General features: G+C 57.9%; 1 protein-coding gene across 5 annotated transcripts; it reads right to left on the bottom strand.

The window, feature by feature from the left end:
* Positions 1–453: 453 nt before the first annotated feature.
* On the bottom strand, positions 454–18,382 carry FKBP8 (FKBP prolyl isomerase 8). Of its 5 annotated transcripts, none has more exons than XM_074939182.1 (10): positions 18,327–18,382; positions 14,624–14,714; positions 13,514–13,836; positions 11,622–11,791; positions 10,701–10,789; positions 9,911–10,128; positions 9,018–9,190; positions 8,790–8,867; positions 2,375–2,512; positions 454–1,687 (listed from the first exon to the last, which is right to left on the bottom strand). In XM_074939182.1, exons 3-10 carry the CDS (start codon positions 13,809–13,811, stop codon positions 1,601–1,603), a joined length of 1,251 nt encoding a protein of 416 aa, XP_074795283.1. In that variant the 5' UTR covers positions 13,812–13,836; positions 14,624–14,714; positions 18,327–18,382; the 3' UTR covers positions 454–1,600. The 5 variants fall into 5 exon arrangements, with proteins under 5 accessions (XP_074795283.1, XP_074795285.1, XP_074795284.1 ...); XM_074939184.1 differs by lacking the exon at positions 18,327–18,382 and adding an exon at positions 18,222–18,249; XM_074939183.1 differs by lacking the exon at positions 18,327–18,382 and adding an exon at positions 17,499–17,526.

The raw sequence follows: 18,382 nt of genomic DNA, 5'->3' as shown, positions 1-18,382 counted from the left end.
CAGCAGGTCCCAGCCCCCAGCCAGCTGTCCAGGGAAGCCAGGAAACCACCCTGCCCCTCATCAGCCACCGCCCCAGCACTGCTCAGAATGACCTTCTCACTGCCTGGACTGTCTCTCCGCGCTGGCCCAAGGCAGATCTCCAGCCAGTGAAGAATAGGGTGCGCTGCAGGTCGGGGTGCTGCTCCAGGGACCTCTGTTACCTACCAGGGAAATTCTTTTGATGTTCTCTGCAGCCCTCAAGGGCCGAGACAGACAGCAGTGCACCCCAGCTCTAGGTATCAGCCCAAGGAGCACGAGAGCCCCCACATCTGGCCCTTGTCTGGCAAGGAAGAGGCCCAGCTTTGGAGAACATGTAATTGAGACTTGTCCTTTTATTGGGGATTTTCACAGTTGATGGGGGGGTGGGAGGAGTGAGAGAATAGTACTTTGACTCCATAGCCGCACAGCTGGTAGGACAGTGTAGACGCACACAAGACATGGGCCCTGCTGCACAATGGGGAGGGAGGCAGAGGAACTGGGCTGGACAGAGCTATAGGCCATGGGGAAATACCCTCCCCAGGGGGACTGCAGAGATCAAACCCCTAGGAGACAGAGGGATGAAATGGACACGAGACACGCAGACATTTCGCCCCTGCACCGTTCCTGCCACATGGTGCTTGGCAAGTGTGTGCATGAATGGTGAGGGGCAGGGCGCTCTCTTAGAGAGCCCCCACATCGTCTGCTGGAGGGGCTGTGCTCTGCTGGCCGGCCCCACTGCCCAGGGATCCAGGGACAGGGCCAAGGCGCCACCTCAATCACCCAGGGAAACCTGGCACAGAGCATGGGGGCTGCAGTGGCACGAGAAGCTTTTACAACAGGAAAACAGAGGGTTCTAAGCCAGCCCTCACTAGCTTTGCTGCAACAGGCAGCTGAGGTTGTGGTACTGTGGCAAGCCAAGCTCATTTCACAATGGCACCCACGGGCTCCCAGTACCTAGGGGATGGGGTGCTGATTGCATGCCCTCCCCCACAGCTGCATGGAGAGCAGCCACTGCCATGGGCCCTGACCCTGCAGAACCAGAGTCATGGCCACACAAGCCCTGCCTGCTCTACCCTCCTCCAGAAACAGCTGCATCCCTTAACCTAGATTGGTTCTTAGGGCAGCCCCTTCCTGCCTGACCATCAGAAGGGGGCAGATGGCACCAGAACAGTTAGTGCACTGCTGGCACCAGGGCGCAGGTTCTGCCGGGGCAGGAGGATGAGGGACCAGTGGTCAATGCATGGAAATGCCAGGCTCTTCGTCCCACACACACAGGGCTCACCCACTCTGGGCATCTCCACCTGGCCTGCCAGCCCTCCAGCCACACCCCATCCTGCTGCAAAGGGGCTGCTGCAACTGCTGATCTCACGCGCTGGGGTGCCAGGCCCCTCTGGCAGAGAAAGTTGTTTCTGTGATAGACAATCAGTGGGTAACGGGGAGGGGAGCGATGCACAGAGCTCCGGCTCCTCTCTGGTGGGAGGAAATCAGACAGTCCGCGCTGGTGCAGGTCCGGAGGTGCCAGGGCAGCTGGTGGGGCAGACTGGGGCGCGGCCCAGCTCCTTGGGCCTCTCCACAGATGACACTAGTTCCTTGCGGCTATGACAACAGACAAGGCCACGCCACCAAGCGCTACAGCTGTTGCGCCAAAGAGCCACTTCCAGGGAATAGCCTGGAGGGGAAGGAAAGAGCCCAGGAACATTAGAGGAGAGCCCAAGGGACCCGGCAGAGCCATCCGAGGGTGCTCCAGGGGCAGGCCACCCTTGACAGTGGATTCGTTAGAACCCTGCTGGCCCTGAGGCCAGAAAGCAGCATGAGGAATCAGTCCTGTGCCTGCCACGTGGTGGGGGAAGGGGGTCAGGAACCCCAACCCCAAGTTGGGGTGCAGGGAGGTTCCCTGCCCCAGGAGCATTTGAGCACAGCAGGGCCTGAGTGGCAGCCCTCTACCTTGCCAGGGGTGATGCCATCAGGTGGACAGATGGCGTTGCACCTCTCTGGGCTGCCAGATCAGGAGCCATGCCTCAGCCCCACCTGTGGTCTGCCAGCCACAGCAAGCAGGCACCTCTACCCTCTCCACCACAGATCCCTCCAGCTGGCAGCTCCAGACTCTGCTCAGAGCCTTTCCCTGGCACGCGCTGGCTCTGTGCTGACCAGGAGAGCCCCAGCAGGCTTCCTAGTGCTAGGAGAGGAGGTGACCCACAGCCCAGCACACGCAGGTACAGGCAGCTGGCTGCTCGCTTGCTGACACCAACAGCGAGCGTGGAACCGCTCCGGAAGCATGAGCGATCTCGGCGCCCCCTCAGCACATTGTCGCTGCTTTCCCAGGCCCCTGCCCACCTCTGCATTCCCCACCACTCACCCGGGGCGACTTGGCTTTGCATGTTGCAGGGGTGCTGCTTGTGCTGGGGTTCCCCAGCATCTTCCTGTACATCGCGGTCTCCACGTTCTTCTGCTCCGCGTGTTTCTTCACCAACTTGGAGAGTTCCGCATGGATAGTCTGGGAGTGAGACAGCCAGGTATACCTGAGAAGCAGCCCCACTTCCCCCCTCCAGCCAGCTCCCAGCATGCTGCACAGACGGGGCAGAGAGGAAAGAGCAACACGACAGCGCTGCAAAGACACAGAGCCAGCAGCCCCTTGGAGCGGGCTCTAGCCTGCTGGGCTTCCGAGGGCTGCACGGAGGAGCTCAGACCCCAAGGCTGCTCCACCCCACTGGGCAGCAGGAGCCACGAAGGCCCAGACGATCTCGCCCCAACTCTGAGCAGGGGCAGCACACCTGAGCTGCTCAGTTTGGGTAGGCCAGGCCTCGCCTCTGCCCAGGAGAGCTGGCAGACGTGCCAAGCAGCAGCTCAGAACAAGGACTCCTGAGTAAAGGTCCTAGCTGTGCAGTCAGACATCACTTCCGTGTCTCAGTTTCCCACCTTTGAGAGCCTCACGAGGGGGCGACAGGGCCTTGTATTTGCTCCAGCTCTCTAGTGGGTGAGATGCACCCTAGTGGTAGGTAATGAAGCCGCACCTCTGCAGCTGGTCTGCCAGAGCCCCCCCCGGGGCAATGGGACCACAGCGAAGTCCTGTTACAATTCCCCCCACCCCCCTGCCACCAAACCAGACCCCTCCAGGAGCACATGGCTCAGCCTCAGGCCATCAGCCGCGACAGGCCCATCACAACCATTGGGGATGGTTCCCCAGCATGCCAGGAAAGGGCTGCTTGCCCTGCCTGGCTGGGGCTGCTGGTCAGGGCAGGGATGTCCCCAGCAGAGGGGGGAACTCCAGCAAGGGTAGGACAACAGGAGGGTCCCAGGCAAAGCAGGTCCTGTGGCTTCCAGCCTCTTCCAGGATAGAGCTGCAGCCAGCACCACAGCTGTGACAGTCCTGCTTGGGCCTGCATTCCCGGCAGGTGCTGGGCACGGCGGCCTAGCCAGGCTGGTGTCCTGGACCGACGGCCTGATGTACCTTCCCCCGCAGAGGCGGACGTGGTGAGCGAGCAGCCATGGAGGCAAGTGGCTCAATGCCCAACTGGCTTCATTAGCCCATTCAACCCTGCCTTTGGGAAGAGAGTCAGTGGCGTGACCCGCCATAACCCAGAGAGCAACACGGCAGCTCCCAGAGCCGCAGCACCCTTGCCAGCTCCCACAGCAGGGAGCCCTTCCTGCACCAGTCAAGTGTCCAGGAGCACTGCCCACAAGCAGGCTGCTCCCCAGATCACCGGGAGCCTCGTGACTGGGGTGGGGCCAGTGCGGACACAGCAGCAGAACCACTGCCCTGGCCCAACAGGAAGGAAGGGCATCCCAGAAAACCCCACATCCCCTGATGCAGCTGCCCCCCACCCTCCTTCCCTGCAGGCTTCCAGAGCCGGCACAGCCAGCCGGGAAGGGATTGCAAGGGCACTGGAGCAATGAGCAAAGTTGAATGCAGACCCCCCACCCTGGGTCATGTGTGAGTTTGGAGCAGGCCCCGAGGCAAGCTACCCAGGTAGCCCTTGGGGTCAGAGCCTGGGAATCCCTTAGACCATCTGTGGTCTCCAATCTGAGGCACTCGCAAGATCATTGCCCAGCCCTTGGCCCGAGGGGGGAAGAGATGCCTGGCCCAGAAAGCTTGAGCACGTGTTGGGTAAAGCTTCCAGGACACCAGAGCCAACCCCAACCCTGCTCCCAGGTCCCACTAGTCTCTGTGCCCCCAGCCACGAGAGTCACGGCTGGTCGGCTTGGGAGGAGGGGAAAGTGGCCCAGGCTTGGCATAAACATTTCTAGGAGACACGTGGATCAGCATCAAGCGGGAGCGGAGCAGAGGCCAGCCCACCTCAGCCAGACGAGGTGCACTGCAGCATGGGGCTTTATGGGGAAGCGGGAGTGAAGGGAGGAGTGAGATTGGGGGGGGGGGAAAAACACCACACACTAGAAACCTCCCCCAGCTGCTCTGCAGAGACGTAACTGACATCAGATTCCATCCTTCCTGGAAGCTGAGCCCACCTCTGCTCATCAGGTAACAGGGCCTGTCGGAAAGGGATGTTAGGTGGGTGAGGAGCCGAAGGCCACCTCACAGGAAGTGGTGCTGTATGCTGATTTCACAGCCACTGGGAAAGGACTTTTTTTTGGTTGTAAAGGAGACTAAAATTCTGCCCAAGAAACAATGAACAGCAGAGATGCAGCAGTTTGTTGGGATTCCCACCGGAGAGAGAGGACAGGGGAGGCGAGGGTCAGTTAAGATCAGCTGGAAGTTGGACTCTAGCAAGATCCCTCAAGCCCATGCCAGTCTCTTTAACGTACTCCTGACCTGCATCCCTGTGAGCACCGGGAAGTTACGCTGGAAAGCCCCGAGGTTTCACAAGAGGTGCAGGCTAGTCCCTGCGCAGCCTGGAACTGAGCTCCCTGCAGGCTAGTCCCTGCAGTCCTACCCTCTTAGAACAGAGCTAGGTTCATACAAGACAAGTTCGAGATCCATTTAGGGGCATTTTCCCAGCACCTTGGGCGGCGAGATGTCACTGTCTCAGCCCCACTCTCTGGGATACAGCAGTACTAGCCCCCGCCCCCACCGGCTGAGGATTCCTAGCAGCCACGAGCCAGCTCTCAAAGCCCACATCGGAGGAACCAAAACAGAGCTGAGAGCGGACAGGACGCGAACCCAGGGCCTGGAAAGACTCAGCTATTTGGCTTCAGGCCTTTGCCCCTTGTGCAGTGGGACTGCGCCCTCTGCTGGGGGAAGCTGGATACTTGTCTCTACACAGTGGGAATCCCAAGAAGCGTCTTTGTAAAGGCATATGGGCATGGTGAAGTTACCTAAAGGAGCCAAGTTCCTTGACTTCTGTTATTTATCCTGGGTGTTTCTAAGACTCAGCTAATTTAAAGGATCCAAGTTTGCTGTTCCCCACTGATGGGCTCTCCCCACGACTCCTCTCTTGTTTGGAGCAATGAGAAGTCAGGGCCTTCTCGCCTTGGGTTCCTGTACGCTAGCCAAGCACTGCAGGGGAAGGGCTCTTCCTTTACAAGCAATGCAGAATTTCCAGTTTGTGCTTTTCATGGAAAGAGATTTAGGCTCTGGAAAGAAGAGCCTTTCCAAAACCAGCCTTTGGGGCCAAATTTAATCCGACCGTTTCCAAAGTAATAAAAACCAGGGGCGCCAGAGAGAAGATTGGATTCTAGACAGTGTGTTTTTAAGATGCTTTTGAGAGTGAAATGCAACAAGTTAGCCCAGTGATTGCTGCTTGTCATAACCCCACAGGCTGTCTGCCAGGTCGGTTCTGTTAGGAGGGCATCACGTCCAATGGCTTTCATGGGAGTTGTGAGCCCATGAGGAATTCTTGGGTGCAGTCCCTTGCTGTGTAGCAGGACATCTCCAGAGCAAAACCTACCCCTGCGGGGGCAGGAATTAGCCAGCACTGCCTTTTCACCGACCCTATTTGAAGAGCTAGAATCTGGAACCTCCACATAGAGGGCGGGAAGAGAAATGCTCAATATTGCTGTGTGCTTGGCTTGCACCTGATGAAAGGCGCCTGACTGACAACCCTAGGGAACTGAATGATCAGACACAGATGAACATGATTTGTTGGGGGAGAGTCAACATGGCTTTTGTAAAGGAAAATCATGCCTCACCAATCTACTAGAATTCTTTAAGGGGGTCACCATAAGCATGTGGACAAGGGTGATCCAGTGGATACAGACTACTTGGGCTTTCCAAAAGCCTTTGACAAGGTTCCTCACCAAAGGCTCTTAAGCAAAGTAAGCTGTCATGTGGTAAGAGGGAAGGTCCCCTCATGGATTGGTAACAGGTTAAAAGTCAGGAAACCAAGGGTAGGAATAAATGGTCAGTTTTCAGAATGGAGCGAGATAAATAGCAGAGTCCTCCAGGGGTCTGTACTGGGATCAGGCCTATTCAATATATTCATAAATGATCCGGGAAAAGGTGGCAAAGTTTGCAGAGGATACAAAATTGCTCAAGACAGTTAAGTTGAAAGCTGACTCCGAAGAGCTACGAAGGGATCTCACAAAACTGGGTGATTGGGCAACAAAATGGCAGATGAAATTTATTGTTAATAAATGCGAAGTAATGCACATTGGAAAACAATCCCAGCTGTACATACAAATGATGGGGTCTAAATTAGCTGATGAGGGGATGGAACAGCTTCCGTGTGAGGAGAGATTCAAAAGGCTGGGACCGTTCAGATGGGAAAAGAGACGACTAAGGAGTGGGGGAGAACATGAGAGAGGTCGATAAAATCATGACGGGGTGAAGCAAGTGAACAAGAAAGCGTTATTTACCCTTCACATAACAAGAACCAGGGATCACCCAATGAAATTAATAGGCAGCAGGTTTAAAAACAAACAGAAGTAAGTATTTCTTCACACAACGCGCAGTCACCCTGGGGAACTTGTTGCCAGGCGATGTTGTGAAGGGCAAAAGCTAAAAACAAATTAGCCAAGTTCCTGGAGGTCAGGTACCTCACTGGCTATGCAACCCTGTGCTCTGGGTGACCCTAAAGTTCTGACTGCCAGAGGCTGGGACTGGACAACAGGGGATGGGTCACTTGATAATCGCCCTGTTCTGTTCATTTTCTCTAGGGCACCTGGCACTGACCACTGTGCGAAGACAGGACACTGGGCTAGACGGACCATGGGTCATGTTCAGACTCCTCTAAGCCACAGAGCAGGTGAAGCTAAATTCTGCAGCTCATGAAAAACAAGTCCTATGTAGACGTTGTGAGTTAGTTACCACCACTGCCCTCCAGACCCCTGCAGCCTTTGCTCCTGGGAACTCTGACAGCCCAAAGGAGCGGCCAGGTCTCTGCTGGACAAGCAGCTCCTGTTGACATTCCTGATGCGCACGAGATGCTTCGAGGAGAGCTGGATTGTGGCTGACAACATCGCTCGCATGCCTTCATACTGGCTATCCCAGCCCCAAACTGGGCCAGCTCGTCTTTGGCCTCGTCCCTATGAGGAAAAGGCACGTTCTTCCCTCAAGCGAACGCAAACCCAGTAACACCCTACAGAAACAAGGCAGTTTGCTGCTTTCACACAAGTTAAACCTTAGGCTCTCCCGTCCATCTCCATCAGCCCCGGCACGGCTTTGACACCATTCATGGTAAGGAATTCTGCTACATGGCCGGCAATCACAGGGTGCGGTAAGGTCACAGAGAGACAGGCTGAACATCCAACCAGTCCATCTGATGGGCCTAGCTAGAAATCAAACCAGGTGGCACCTGACCTGCAAGGAAGCCAAATCCTTTTTGGACTTGCCTGGATGAGGAGGAGGGGGAGTTACCACCACCTCTCTTCCTAGCAGAGATGCTCCCTTTTACACTGTAGGCTCTTTGGGGCAGGGACCGTCATTCACTAAGTTTGTACAGCCCCTAGCACAATGGGCCCATCCTATCTGTGACCATTAGGTGCAACAGGGATATAAAGTTTAACACCACTACAGTGAAATGCCCACTGAGATGCCTTTTCATAGTCAGGGGCACTCGCTGACAGACAGGGAGAGCTTGTCCCCAGAGCAAAGCCCTACTCTGCCCAGACACATGAAGGGTTTTGTGTATTCTGCCCCCAGCCCACGATCCTCACTGCCATCCTGGGTATTTCCTGGCTGCCTCAGGGCTTCCACTCCTGCAGCAGGGCATTAACGGGCAGGAAATTCCCCACCCAGAGCTCATCCTGGCCCATGCGCTTAACTGGAGTCCAGCTCTTTGGGGCTGCTCCCAGAGCAGAGTCAGTCATGCTCTGAACTGCCAAGCAAGGAGCCAGGGCTTGATTTCCACCCCACCCCCTGCAATGATGGCTCAAGACGCTGGAAGTTGCTGGGCTGGGATCATCAATGTAGGGGGTATTTTTAACAAAGGATTGGGCTGGAGGGGCACCTGCCTGCCATGGGCCTCGACCCTGAGGGCAAAGGAGGAAGGGGAAAAAGCAGAGACCCAGTAGATCCATTTTCCCATGCGTAACCAGAGCCGGTTCAGTCCCTACACTATGCAGTGTGAGCACACACCACATGGTACCATAGCAATCTGAGCCCATAGGAGACACTGAATGCCTTGCACGGGCCAGCAGAGCAGCGCTGACCTGCTCCTGAGGGTGTCAGCCTATCGGCCTCCCCACGCCGGGATGGGTGGCAACACGAACACAGAGTCTCAGTGAAGTGATGCCACACGGCCAGGAGCCTGGCAGCTCCGGCAGGTAAATTCTCAGCTGGTCGCTCACTTCCACTCCAGCAGCAAGAGGAACCCACTAGCCAAGCCCAATGCGCCAGCAGCCCAGCCGACAGGGCGGCAGCAAGCACACTAGCCTACCTTGTTTGACGGCTCCAGCTTCAAAGCAGCTTTGAGGAGAGGTATGGCCTCGCTGTACTCGCCTTGCTGCGCCAGCACCTGGAAGACAAGCCACAAAGCTGAGCAGAGAGGCCCCTGGCCGGTTCCCAGGGGACACGCTCCCACCCAGGCCGCAAGAGGCCAGGGTCCGTCCAACACTCCCGCTGCCAAGGGGAGGGGGCCTCGCACAGCTCAGAGCCCCACTCTTACCTTCCCCTTGCGGAAGAGGGCCTTGATGTTCTCCGGCTGGTGCTCCAGGACCTGGGTGCAGGATCTCAGGGCAGCCTCATAATGGTCCAGCTTGAGCTGAGAGGCTGCCAGGTTGTTGAGACATTTCACCTTCACCTCCAGCAGCTCAGCCTCCTCCTCTGGGCTAAAGTGGACTGCAGAGATCCCAGAGCCGAGTTACACCCGCAGTACAGCTGCTTTCCAGCCCTGCTCCAGCTCCCTTCGGTTTGCATTGCAGAGAACCCACTTCCCTAGCCCGCAAGCCATGGAGGTGTCTAGACCTCACCTGGGCCACCAACAGCCCAAGAGGGTGATCCCTGGGGGAGCCCCAGTAGACTGCTGCTGGGCTCTGGGCAGGACAGAGAAGAGCCAGCCTCTGCCCCAAGGGGCTCACAGCCATGGACAAACCAACAGAGGGTGCCCGTGGCGGCCAGGCTCTCAGAACCGTGCTGGTATGGCTGCCCACGGGGAACGCTGGGGGCAGAGCAGGTGTGCAATGAAGGAAGCAGGCTGTAAAGCCACCAAATGCTGCTTTCCAAAAAAATCTCCCCCCGACACTGCAGAAGGGTCCCAGGCAAGGAGGCATCTCAGAGGGCAACAGTTCCCGAAGACACAGGCTGCCAGGAGACCCAGCTCCCGGGTGGGGGATTCCCTGGCTTAGGCGAGGAGACGCTGTTCGAAAAGCAGCGTGTCCCAGAGGGGCCAGCGTCACACACGAGGACGAGGAGGGCTGAGCCCCGAGGGCTGGGCACCATGGTGGCAGAGACGCCTCAGACATGCAGTAACTCCACTTCCCGGAGTCCTGCTGCCCCCAGAGAACAGCTGTGCAGGCAGGAGCAGGACCGGCTGACCCCAGGGCAAGGCAGGGCAGGCACCTTTGGAGCTGGAGTTGATGGTCTTCAGGGCGATGTCGTACGAGTTGATGGCCAGCACGTAGTCCGTCTGCTGGTAGTAGAAGTTCCCGCGCTCCCGCTTGCGATTGGCCAGCTGGATTTTCTCTCTCCCCTGGAGGAGCTCCAGGTCAGGAGCGTCCTGCACGGCCAGCAGCTGCACTTCCAGGGTGAGGGCTGCGTGGGGCGGGATGTCGGGGCTCCTGCTCACGTGATGGAGGAGACGCGATGGCACCTCTCCCAGGAGGAAGCACGGGCCCAGCCGAGGCTGCGGTGGCTCTGGGGTCAGCAACGCTATAGCTCTGCGGCAGAGCCGCCTGGCGCCAGCTATCGCCCCCAAATACCCACCGGCTGCGAAGGAGCCGTGCAGATTCAGTGCTGGGGAAAGGGGCAGCCCGACAACTGACACACACAGAGGCGGCCAGACCAGGGAGGGCAGCAGAACAGACCCTATTGCCAGCTATGCCTCATTCCTGCCCCGGAGAAATCCCACCCTTCCCCGAGGGGCAATGGGGCCCACTGACGCCTGGGCTTATCTACTGGGACTGCGGCTAGGGGGCGAACTGTGCTGGGGACATGTTGATGAGGAATCGCACTGAGACCAACACCTCCTCTCTCTCCCCCCACGGCAGAGGCTCCAGCCTTTGGCCTCGCTGCTGCAGGCCAGGGGGCTACCCCGGCTAAGCCTCCTCTCCAAGGATCCTCCCCGCTACCTTTGGTCCTGCTGCGGTTAGCCTCCCACAGCCTCCCCGCGCGGTCCCAGGACCCCTCTCACCTGCCCTGCGGGCCGAAGCAGTACTTGGCATCCGACATGATCAAGGCAGTTTCTCCCATTTCCAGCAGTTGTGCACACAGGTCTAGGGCCTGCAGGGACCCAGAGTTCAGAGGGAGGTCAGTGGAGGGCGCTCTCTGCTCGGGAGCAGGTGGTCATGGATTCAAATCCCACAGCCAGACTTGGGCTCCTCCCCAGAGGGCTGCTGTAGTGTGGGCAAAGGGGCTATACTGCTGGACTGGTCATTAAACCAGCACAGGAGCAGCTCAGAGTGCAGGCCGGCTGCCAAGCAAACCAGAGCGAGCCTGGCACAATGCAGGGACAGAGCAGGGGCAGGACAAGAGGGCATCAGCCTATAGCCCCAGAATTGGGGCTCTGCTTCTGAACCACAGTGCTTGGCGCAGTGTGCCGGGTCAATCAGCCAACACAACCTGGTGCCTTCGAGCGAGGCAGGGAGCCCCGCTTTCCAGGCGGGCAAAGGAAGCACTCACACGCCTCCTGTGGGTCGCCAGGGGGATGCACTCCCTCCCCCACCTTCACTCTCTCCCCGAGTTCTTAGAGAATAAAGCCAGCTGCCAAATCTACCTGTCAGGATAAAGAAGAAATTCCCTGGGCCCCTCCTCCCCCATATTGCCCCACATACAGCATTCCTCAGTTAGCCAGGTGCATTACGGAGATGACAAGGGAAAGAGACACCAGGTGTCTGCAGTCACTTGGGGCAGGCAGGATACCGGGACCAGAGGAAGCAGCCATCTGACCCACATCAGACCCTCCCATCCAAACATTCCCAGGTCCATGAACCAGGCTTTGCACGCAGGCTGGGCTCCACCAGGCAGGTCAGCTGCTGTGCAGAGATTCTTCTCCTCCCCCACCCCAAACACCTCTAGCTCCAGAGCACACAGGCCTCAGCCCCCTCGCACCTACCTGCATGACGTCACAGTCTCCCAGGGTGAAGGAAAGGCTGGGATTGTCCTCCACCACACTGCCATCCTCCAGCATCACCTTGAGTCGGACAGTGACATCCTGGCCTTTGCGCGGCCGGCTCTCCACGCCTTGACCTGGCACCAGGGTCTTCTTCTTGAGTAAGCCACTCCCTGGGGAGAGAGATGGGAGCCAGAAGCACGTCACACCCAGTGGGAGATAGAAAGGCTGTCTTGGCTCATGCTGCAGATGTCCACTTGGGTTTAAAGGGGAGGTGGGGGTGGGGAGGCAGCCAAGTTGGCACTTTCCCACTAGGGGGCTGATGCCAGGCTCAGAGCTGGCCACGCAGCCACTGCTCCCATGGCTCATGTTGACAAGAGCGTGGTGGCCCTGAAGAGCCACTGGATTCACAGCCCTGGGGAACAAAGGCTCCTGGATACAGACACCGAGGAGGGAGAGCGGGACAAAGCAAACTCACCCCCAGCAACTACCACCAACCTGCTGCTATCCTGCCAGGGAGGGACAGGGCTAGAGACAAGAGTGAGGGTTCACACTCCATGGACTCTCTGCTGAGACGTTAGCTGGGGGATCCCCCGAAGAGCTGCCACTTACCTCTCTGGGGCAGGGGCTGCATCTCGCTCAGCATTTTGTAGGTTTCAAGACCAGAAAGGACCATTGTGATCAGCTAGTCTGACCGCCCGGATAACACAGACCAGAAACCTGCCCCCAGTTCATTCTAGGGCAGCTCTTTGTATTTAACCATTGGGACAATTTACCGAGGGTCACAGGGGCGTCTCCATCACTAGCCATTTCTAAATCAAGACAATGTTTCTCTAACCAATCTGCTCTAGGGATTATAAGGGGGCAGGTCTCTAGCCTGTGCTCGCAGGGGGTCAGACTAGATGATCACAGTGGGCCTTTCTGGTCTTGGGATCTATGAATCCTTTGGAAAAATCATCCAAATCTTGACTTTAAATTCGCCAGTGATCAAGAACCCACCTCGCCCCTTGGTAAATGAGTTAATGACTCTCACTGTTGAAAATTTACATCTTATTTCCCATCTGAATTGGTCTGGCTTCAACTTCCAGCCCTTCAGGGGACAACATTAACACAACTGGTTGACTATGCTGAAGAGCCCATCATCAGATCTCTGTTTCCCAGGTAGGGACTTACAGATGGACCAAGTCTTCCCTTAACCTTCTCTTTGTCACAACGAACAGACTGAGCTCCTGAGTCCCTCCTGGAGGGGGACGTCATCGAATCCTTTCAACAGCCTTGTGGCTTTTCTCTCAAAGCCCTCCAGTGTATCAACATCCTTCTTAAACTGTGGGCACCACCGCTGGACACAGGATTCCAGCCACGGTCGCACTGGTGCCAAGTGTAGCGGTAACAACCTCTCTGTGCCCATTCGCCATCCCCCAGTTTGTGCCTCCCAGGATGGCATTAGCCCTTCTGGCCCCAGCATCTCAGCGGGTGCTCTCATTCAGCAGGTTAGCCACCACAGTCCCCAGATCTTTTTCTTCTTGGGAAGCACTAGCACGCTCTGAATGCTGCAGCAATCCAAGTCAACAACCTACATGCCGCGGGGGGCTCGGCCGAGACCCTCCCGAATAAACACATCCCTGACTCACAGGAGACGCTGTAATCAAATTGCAGTGATGGCTGACACCTGACCTGGGCACAGACAGGTGGCTCAGAGGCCAAAGGCTCCATAGCGAGGCATCTGCCACACCCTCAGGCCCCCTTTCCCACACCACTACGGCATCTCCTGAGCTGCTGCGGGGGGCACATAGGAGCCCTGACTTCAGCCTGTTTGCCCTCGCTGGGAGGAGGGAGAAGGGGAAGGGCTTGTGACAACAGGAAACAGCATGGCATCTTCCTACACAGGATCTTACCCAAGACATCAAGCCACTCCTCAGCTGCCTGGGGCATGTTGGAGACCTCCTCCGGGGCTTGCTCTGACCCAGGCACCTGGGTGTCATCTCTGGCTGGTGGGGCCCTTCCCGTCCCTATGTCCTCCAGAGGTGGGAGTTCACTCAGGTCATCGTCATCATCCTCATCTAGGACTTCAAAGTCCTCCCCACTGTCCAGCATGGAGGCACTGGCCTTGGCGAGGCCCGGTGAGCTGAGATCGATGCTGGTGTCAGCCCAGCCAGGGGAGCCATCGGCTGGACCCTCCCCTCCAGAAGCCATTGCAGAGAGGTGAGGATCAAACTAACTAGGAAGTAAAGACAGAAGAGGATGTTTTGTTTGGGGTTTTTCCCCTGGGGAGAGGCGGGGGAGGGGGGAAGAGTTTAGAAGAGCCGTAGTTTGAGATTCAAGAACTACCTTGAAATGGGGCCTTGGAACCCAGCTCCCTCCTCCCCCCAGCCCAGCAGCCCTTGGGGAAGTCAGCACTCACACTCTGATAAACAGTGATCGCTCATACACAGCCACGGTCCAGGACCCTGAGCTACCGCAAGAGAGACTGCAAATGGAACAGAACCAAAGCACCTGAAATTGCTACTCCCTCACTGAAGCACAGTGGGGCACGTTTGCCCGTTGCTCTCCAGCCCCCATCCAGGCTGGTGCCTGAACTCTGGGTGCAAATTGACCGGCTATGTTGTAGCTTGCAGCGGCCTCTGGTCTTTGCCATGAGCTTCGCAGGGCTTCTCCTCCGGCTCTCAAAGCCAGAAGCCCGGCATGGAAGAGTTAATCTGAAGCCGATCCCAGGATCACTGCAACCACACGTTTCCCTAACTAGTTTCCATTTATAGCAAGACCTAGAAGCTGGGCTCTGCTGGGAGATGAAGTCTAACATGGCGCAGCATGGGGAGGAATTAGGAACCATCAAGCTCACAGGCAGCGAAGAGCCTAACTGGCAGAGGGAAAATATTTCCCAGATACAGAGTCTACAGCCAGATGGGTGGCAGGCGAGCCTCTCACCAGGGTTTTAGAAAGGCCTGGCTGACAAACATCTGGCAGTGGAGATTACCCCAGAGCTGGAGGAACAGGCTGGACCGTACCCTCAGGCAGGCTCTTGGTCTTCAGTCAAGGGGACAGTTCCAGAAGGCCACCCATTCGGCGAGGGGCTTCATTCCTCTTTTCCAAGGGTATCTTTAAATAAAATAAAATAAAAATTAAGAAAGCTTGAGGAGACTCTTGCAGAGTCTGCAATCCCCACCCAGCCCCCATTTGGGGATGTCTGGACCTGATACCAGAGCCACCCATACACTGTGCTGCTTTAGAGCCAAGTATTGCAAAATAATCCCTGGGAAGAGGCAAGCGAGTGATGCCGCCAAGAGTCCAAGGGCAGACAGATTATGTCAGCCCAGCTTCCCAGCCTGGCCTCATACTCAGAGGGTGGAGGACAAGCCAAGGCCTCAAAGAGAAACAACAGGAACCTTGTGTCTCCACCGCAGAGCCCACCGCTGCTCTGGGTATGGCAGAGAGCACTCCCAGCAACAAGGGAAGCTTGTTCACAGCAAGAGCTCGGTCTGCAAGCAAACACCATTTGCTGGGAGCTGTTTATTACACACAAAGAGCCACAAGTAGCTCGCTGAGGAAAAGGTACCTGCTGCTAAGAGCAAACACGCAAACAGATCAGCTCCCGGCAAGGGCAGGAGAAGGGCGAGGCACCCCCCTGCACTGGGGCAGCCAGCTCACAGACAGGACAGGAACACCGCGGCTAGCGTCAGACAACGCGAACCCAGCTCCACAGAGGATAGAGGAGAGCAGAGCGCCGAGCAGGCAATGAACACATAAGAGAACAGGTTTGGGATGGACAGGAAGAGACTGGTCTGGTGACAGCTGATGGAGATCAGCTGCCTTAGCATTCTCCTCTGGAGTAGGTGTCAGCCTTGCTGCCAGCTAATTACAGAAGCGAAACCAAGACTGGTCTTGGACACCAGCCCAGGACCACAAAAGACGACCTATGACCTACACTTGGAACTGGAGATATTGAGGCAAATAACTGTGGGGGCCACGTTCAGCAGCCATAGAGGGACTGCGAACGGAGTCTGCACAAACACCCAGACAAGAGCTACAGTACAGTGCCTAGCACCTTGGGGCCCCAGCCGTGGATTGAGCTTTGAGGCCCTAAAGCAATACACGTGATAAAGGACACAGCTCAGAACGGTCCGCCCACCAGCTCAGAGCTCTAGGCTTGCTGGAGAGCATCCTTCTCCCCGTCTGGGTCCTTCCAGCCTCCTGGCTAATGCACCATCATGCACCAAACAGCAATGCCTGGATCTAGCCATTTGTATCCACTACGGCAGGCGTTCTCAAACTGGGGGTGTGACCCCTCAGGGGGTCACAAGGTAGTTACATGGAGGTCACGAGCTATCAGTTTTATGGGGCTGACAGCCCTGAGCCCCCATTAAATTGCCCCTGCCCCCGTTTTTAACTTACAAGGGGGGTGATACTCAGAGACTTGCTGTGTGAAAGGGGTCACCAATACAAAAAGTTTGAAAACCACCGCTCTACAGCAAAGGCACAGGCCAGAAAAGAGCCATATTTCAGGAAGTTACTCCTCAATGTCACACCCACCCCCTCCAGTTATCGAAAGGGAAAGACTGGGGAGTTTTAAATAAAAGTTCTCTCTTCACCACTGCCACAGTTAGTTTCCCTTTCTCTCTCTTTGGGACTGGGAAAGATGCTCAGATCCATAGCGATGAGGACCAGGTGAGTAGCTAGATAGACGGGGAATAATAATCCTGACTGTCTCCCATCCTTAGTCCCTGGCCTGAAGAGTTTTACAGTGTAAATCACAGGCCCGTCTCACACTACAAGTCTGCGCAGCACTCAGCACAAGGGGCCCTCTGGGAGCTACCACAGTAGAATAATGAAGATCAGGCCCATAAAAAACAAATAAATCCAGCCCGGTCAGCATCCCCTTCTGGTTCTCAGGCCCTTACTACTGGCCAGGCTCCTTGTGATCCCAATGCAACATGGGAGGTAAAGCTACACTCCCTCTAAATGTAACAGACTTATTTCTGTTCACACTTACCACTCTGATGAGTGTGCTCCCAGAACCCTGGGCCCTGAAAGGACGGGCACGACTGGGACAAGCCCAGGAGCTTCCCTTAACCAGTCACTGACCAGGGAGACTCAGGGGTCTGGCAGGCCCAAGACACTTTGCTGCTGCATATGGCCTGAGTGAATTCATCCTTGCCTTAACCCCTGCCCCCCCCCCCGCCCATTGCCTGGGGGCTTTGCCTCTCTCACTGCCAGTCCCTCCATCCCAGGCTGCCAGCCCAGCTACGAGACAGGCTGCAGCAGCACGCTGGGTCGCCACAGGGAACGCATGCACCCAGCTGGGACACTTAGCAAACAACAGGCCAGTTAGAGGTTGTAGTCACCATGCCAAGGTACAAGTCCTTTAAGAGGCAGGACCCTAGCTACCCACTCCCGCTTTCCTGGGCTCCTGCCCACACCACCCTGCCCCAAGTCACTCGCCGAGGGGGAATTCAGAGTAAAGCCCCCAGCCAAGAGCACAACACGGATTGGCACCCCGCAGGGAGAGCCCATCCAGAGACTCATGCCGCTCCAGTCTACAAAAAAGCACCAGAAGGCAGCCTAATTCTGTGCGCCCCACGATGCTCGGCGAACAGCCTGGATTTACGTGACGACGTTTCCCATCACCCCAACACTGCAGCATGGGGCAGGAAATCATATTTTCCCCTAGTAGGCGTTTCAGTGAGGGAGCGACCCAAAGCTTCTGTGCGGGGCCCAGCCCAAATGGGCAACACCCACAGGAGCCTTGGCCCAGCGAACAAGCCCGGGCAGAAGCGCAGGTATCGTGCCCTCCAGCAGTTGGCCTTTTCAGGCCCCGCTTCCCAGCAGGAGCCACCCACAGAAAGAGATGGCAGGACACAAGCACCAGACTTAACAGGAGCTCACCACTAACACGGTGAGAGCGATATGGGGACTGGACCCTTCAGCCTCCCCGAAACCCCAGGGAGCAGGAACGGAGGCCCCCGCCCTTCTCTGCCAAGCCACTGCAGGTCACACAGCTGCTCAGCGGGCGCCATGGGGGGACTGCCCCTTGGAACCATCCCCCTCCACAGAGTCCTTCTGCGCACCCCGCCGCGGACCTCCCCCCCCCGGCCGGCCCCGGTGCTCCCCCCACCCCGCCGCCGCCGCTCCCGGGGCCCCCCCGCCCCGCACCTCCCTCCCCCCGGGGCTCCCCCCCCGCTGCTCCTGGACCTCCCCCCCCCGCCACTCCCAGGGCTCCCGCCGCTCCCCCCACCCCGCCACGCCCCGCTCCGCTCCCGGACCTCCTACCCCCCGGGGCTCCCCCCCCGCCACTCCCGGGGCTCCCGCCACTCCCCCCACCCCGCCCCGCTCCCGGACCTCCCTCCCTCCCTCACTCCCTCCCCCGGGGCTCCCCCCCCCCGCTCCTGGACCTCCCCCCCCACCCCTCCCGGGGCTCCCCCCTCCGCCCCTCCCGGACCCCCCCCCCCGGGGCTCCCCCCTCCGCCCCTCCCGGACCCCCCCCCGCTCCCGCCACTCCCGGGGCGCTCTCAGCCCCCCGCGGGCCGGGGAAGCGGCTTGGCCCAGTCCCCCGGGCGCCCCTGCCCTTCACGGGCCCCTCGCCCCCCGTCGAGGCAGGGCCATCCCTACGCGGGCTAGCGAAGCGCGCCGGCCGCGCTCGGACACGGGCACCAGGCAGGGGCCGCCCCGCGAACCCCCCCGGCCAGCGCCGCCCCCACGAGCTCCGGCACCCACCTGGCCTTTGGGATCAGCTGCTCCAGCCCCGCCCCCCGGCTCTCATTGGCTCCGCT

The sequence above is a fragment of the Natator depressus genome, chromosome 25 (assembly GCF_965152275.1).
Source record: "Natator depressus isolate rNatDep1 chromosome 25, rNatDep2.hap1, whole genome shotgun sequence".
Taxonomy (NCBI): Eukaryota; Metazoa; Chordata; order Testudines; family Cheloniidae; genus Natator; species Natator depressus.
This window is presented reverse-complemented; position numbering and strand designations above follow the sequence as displayed.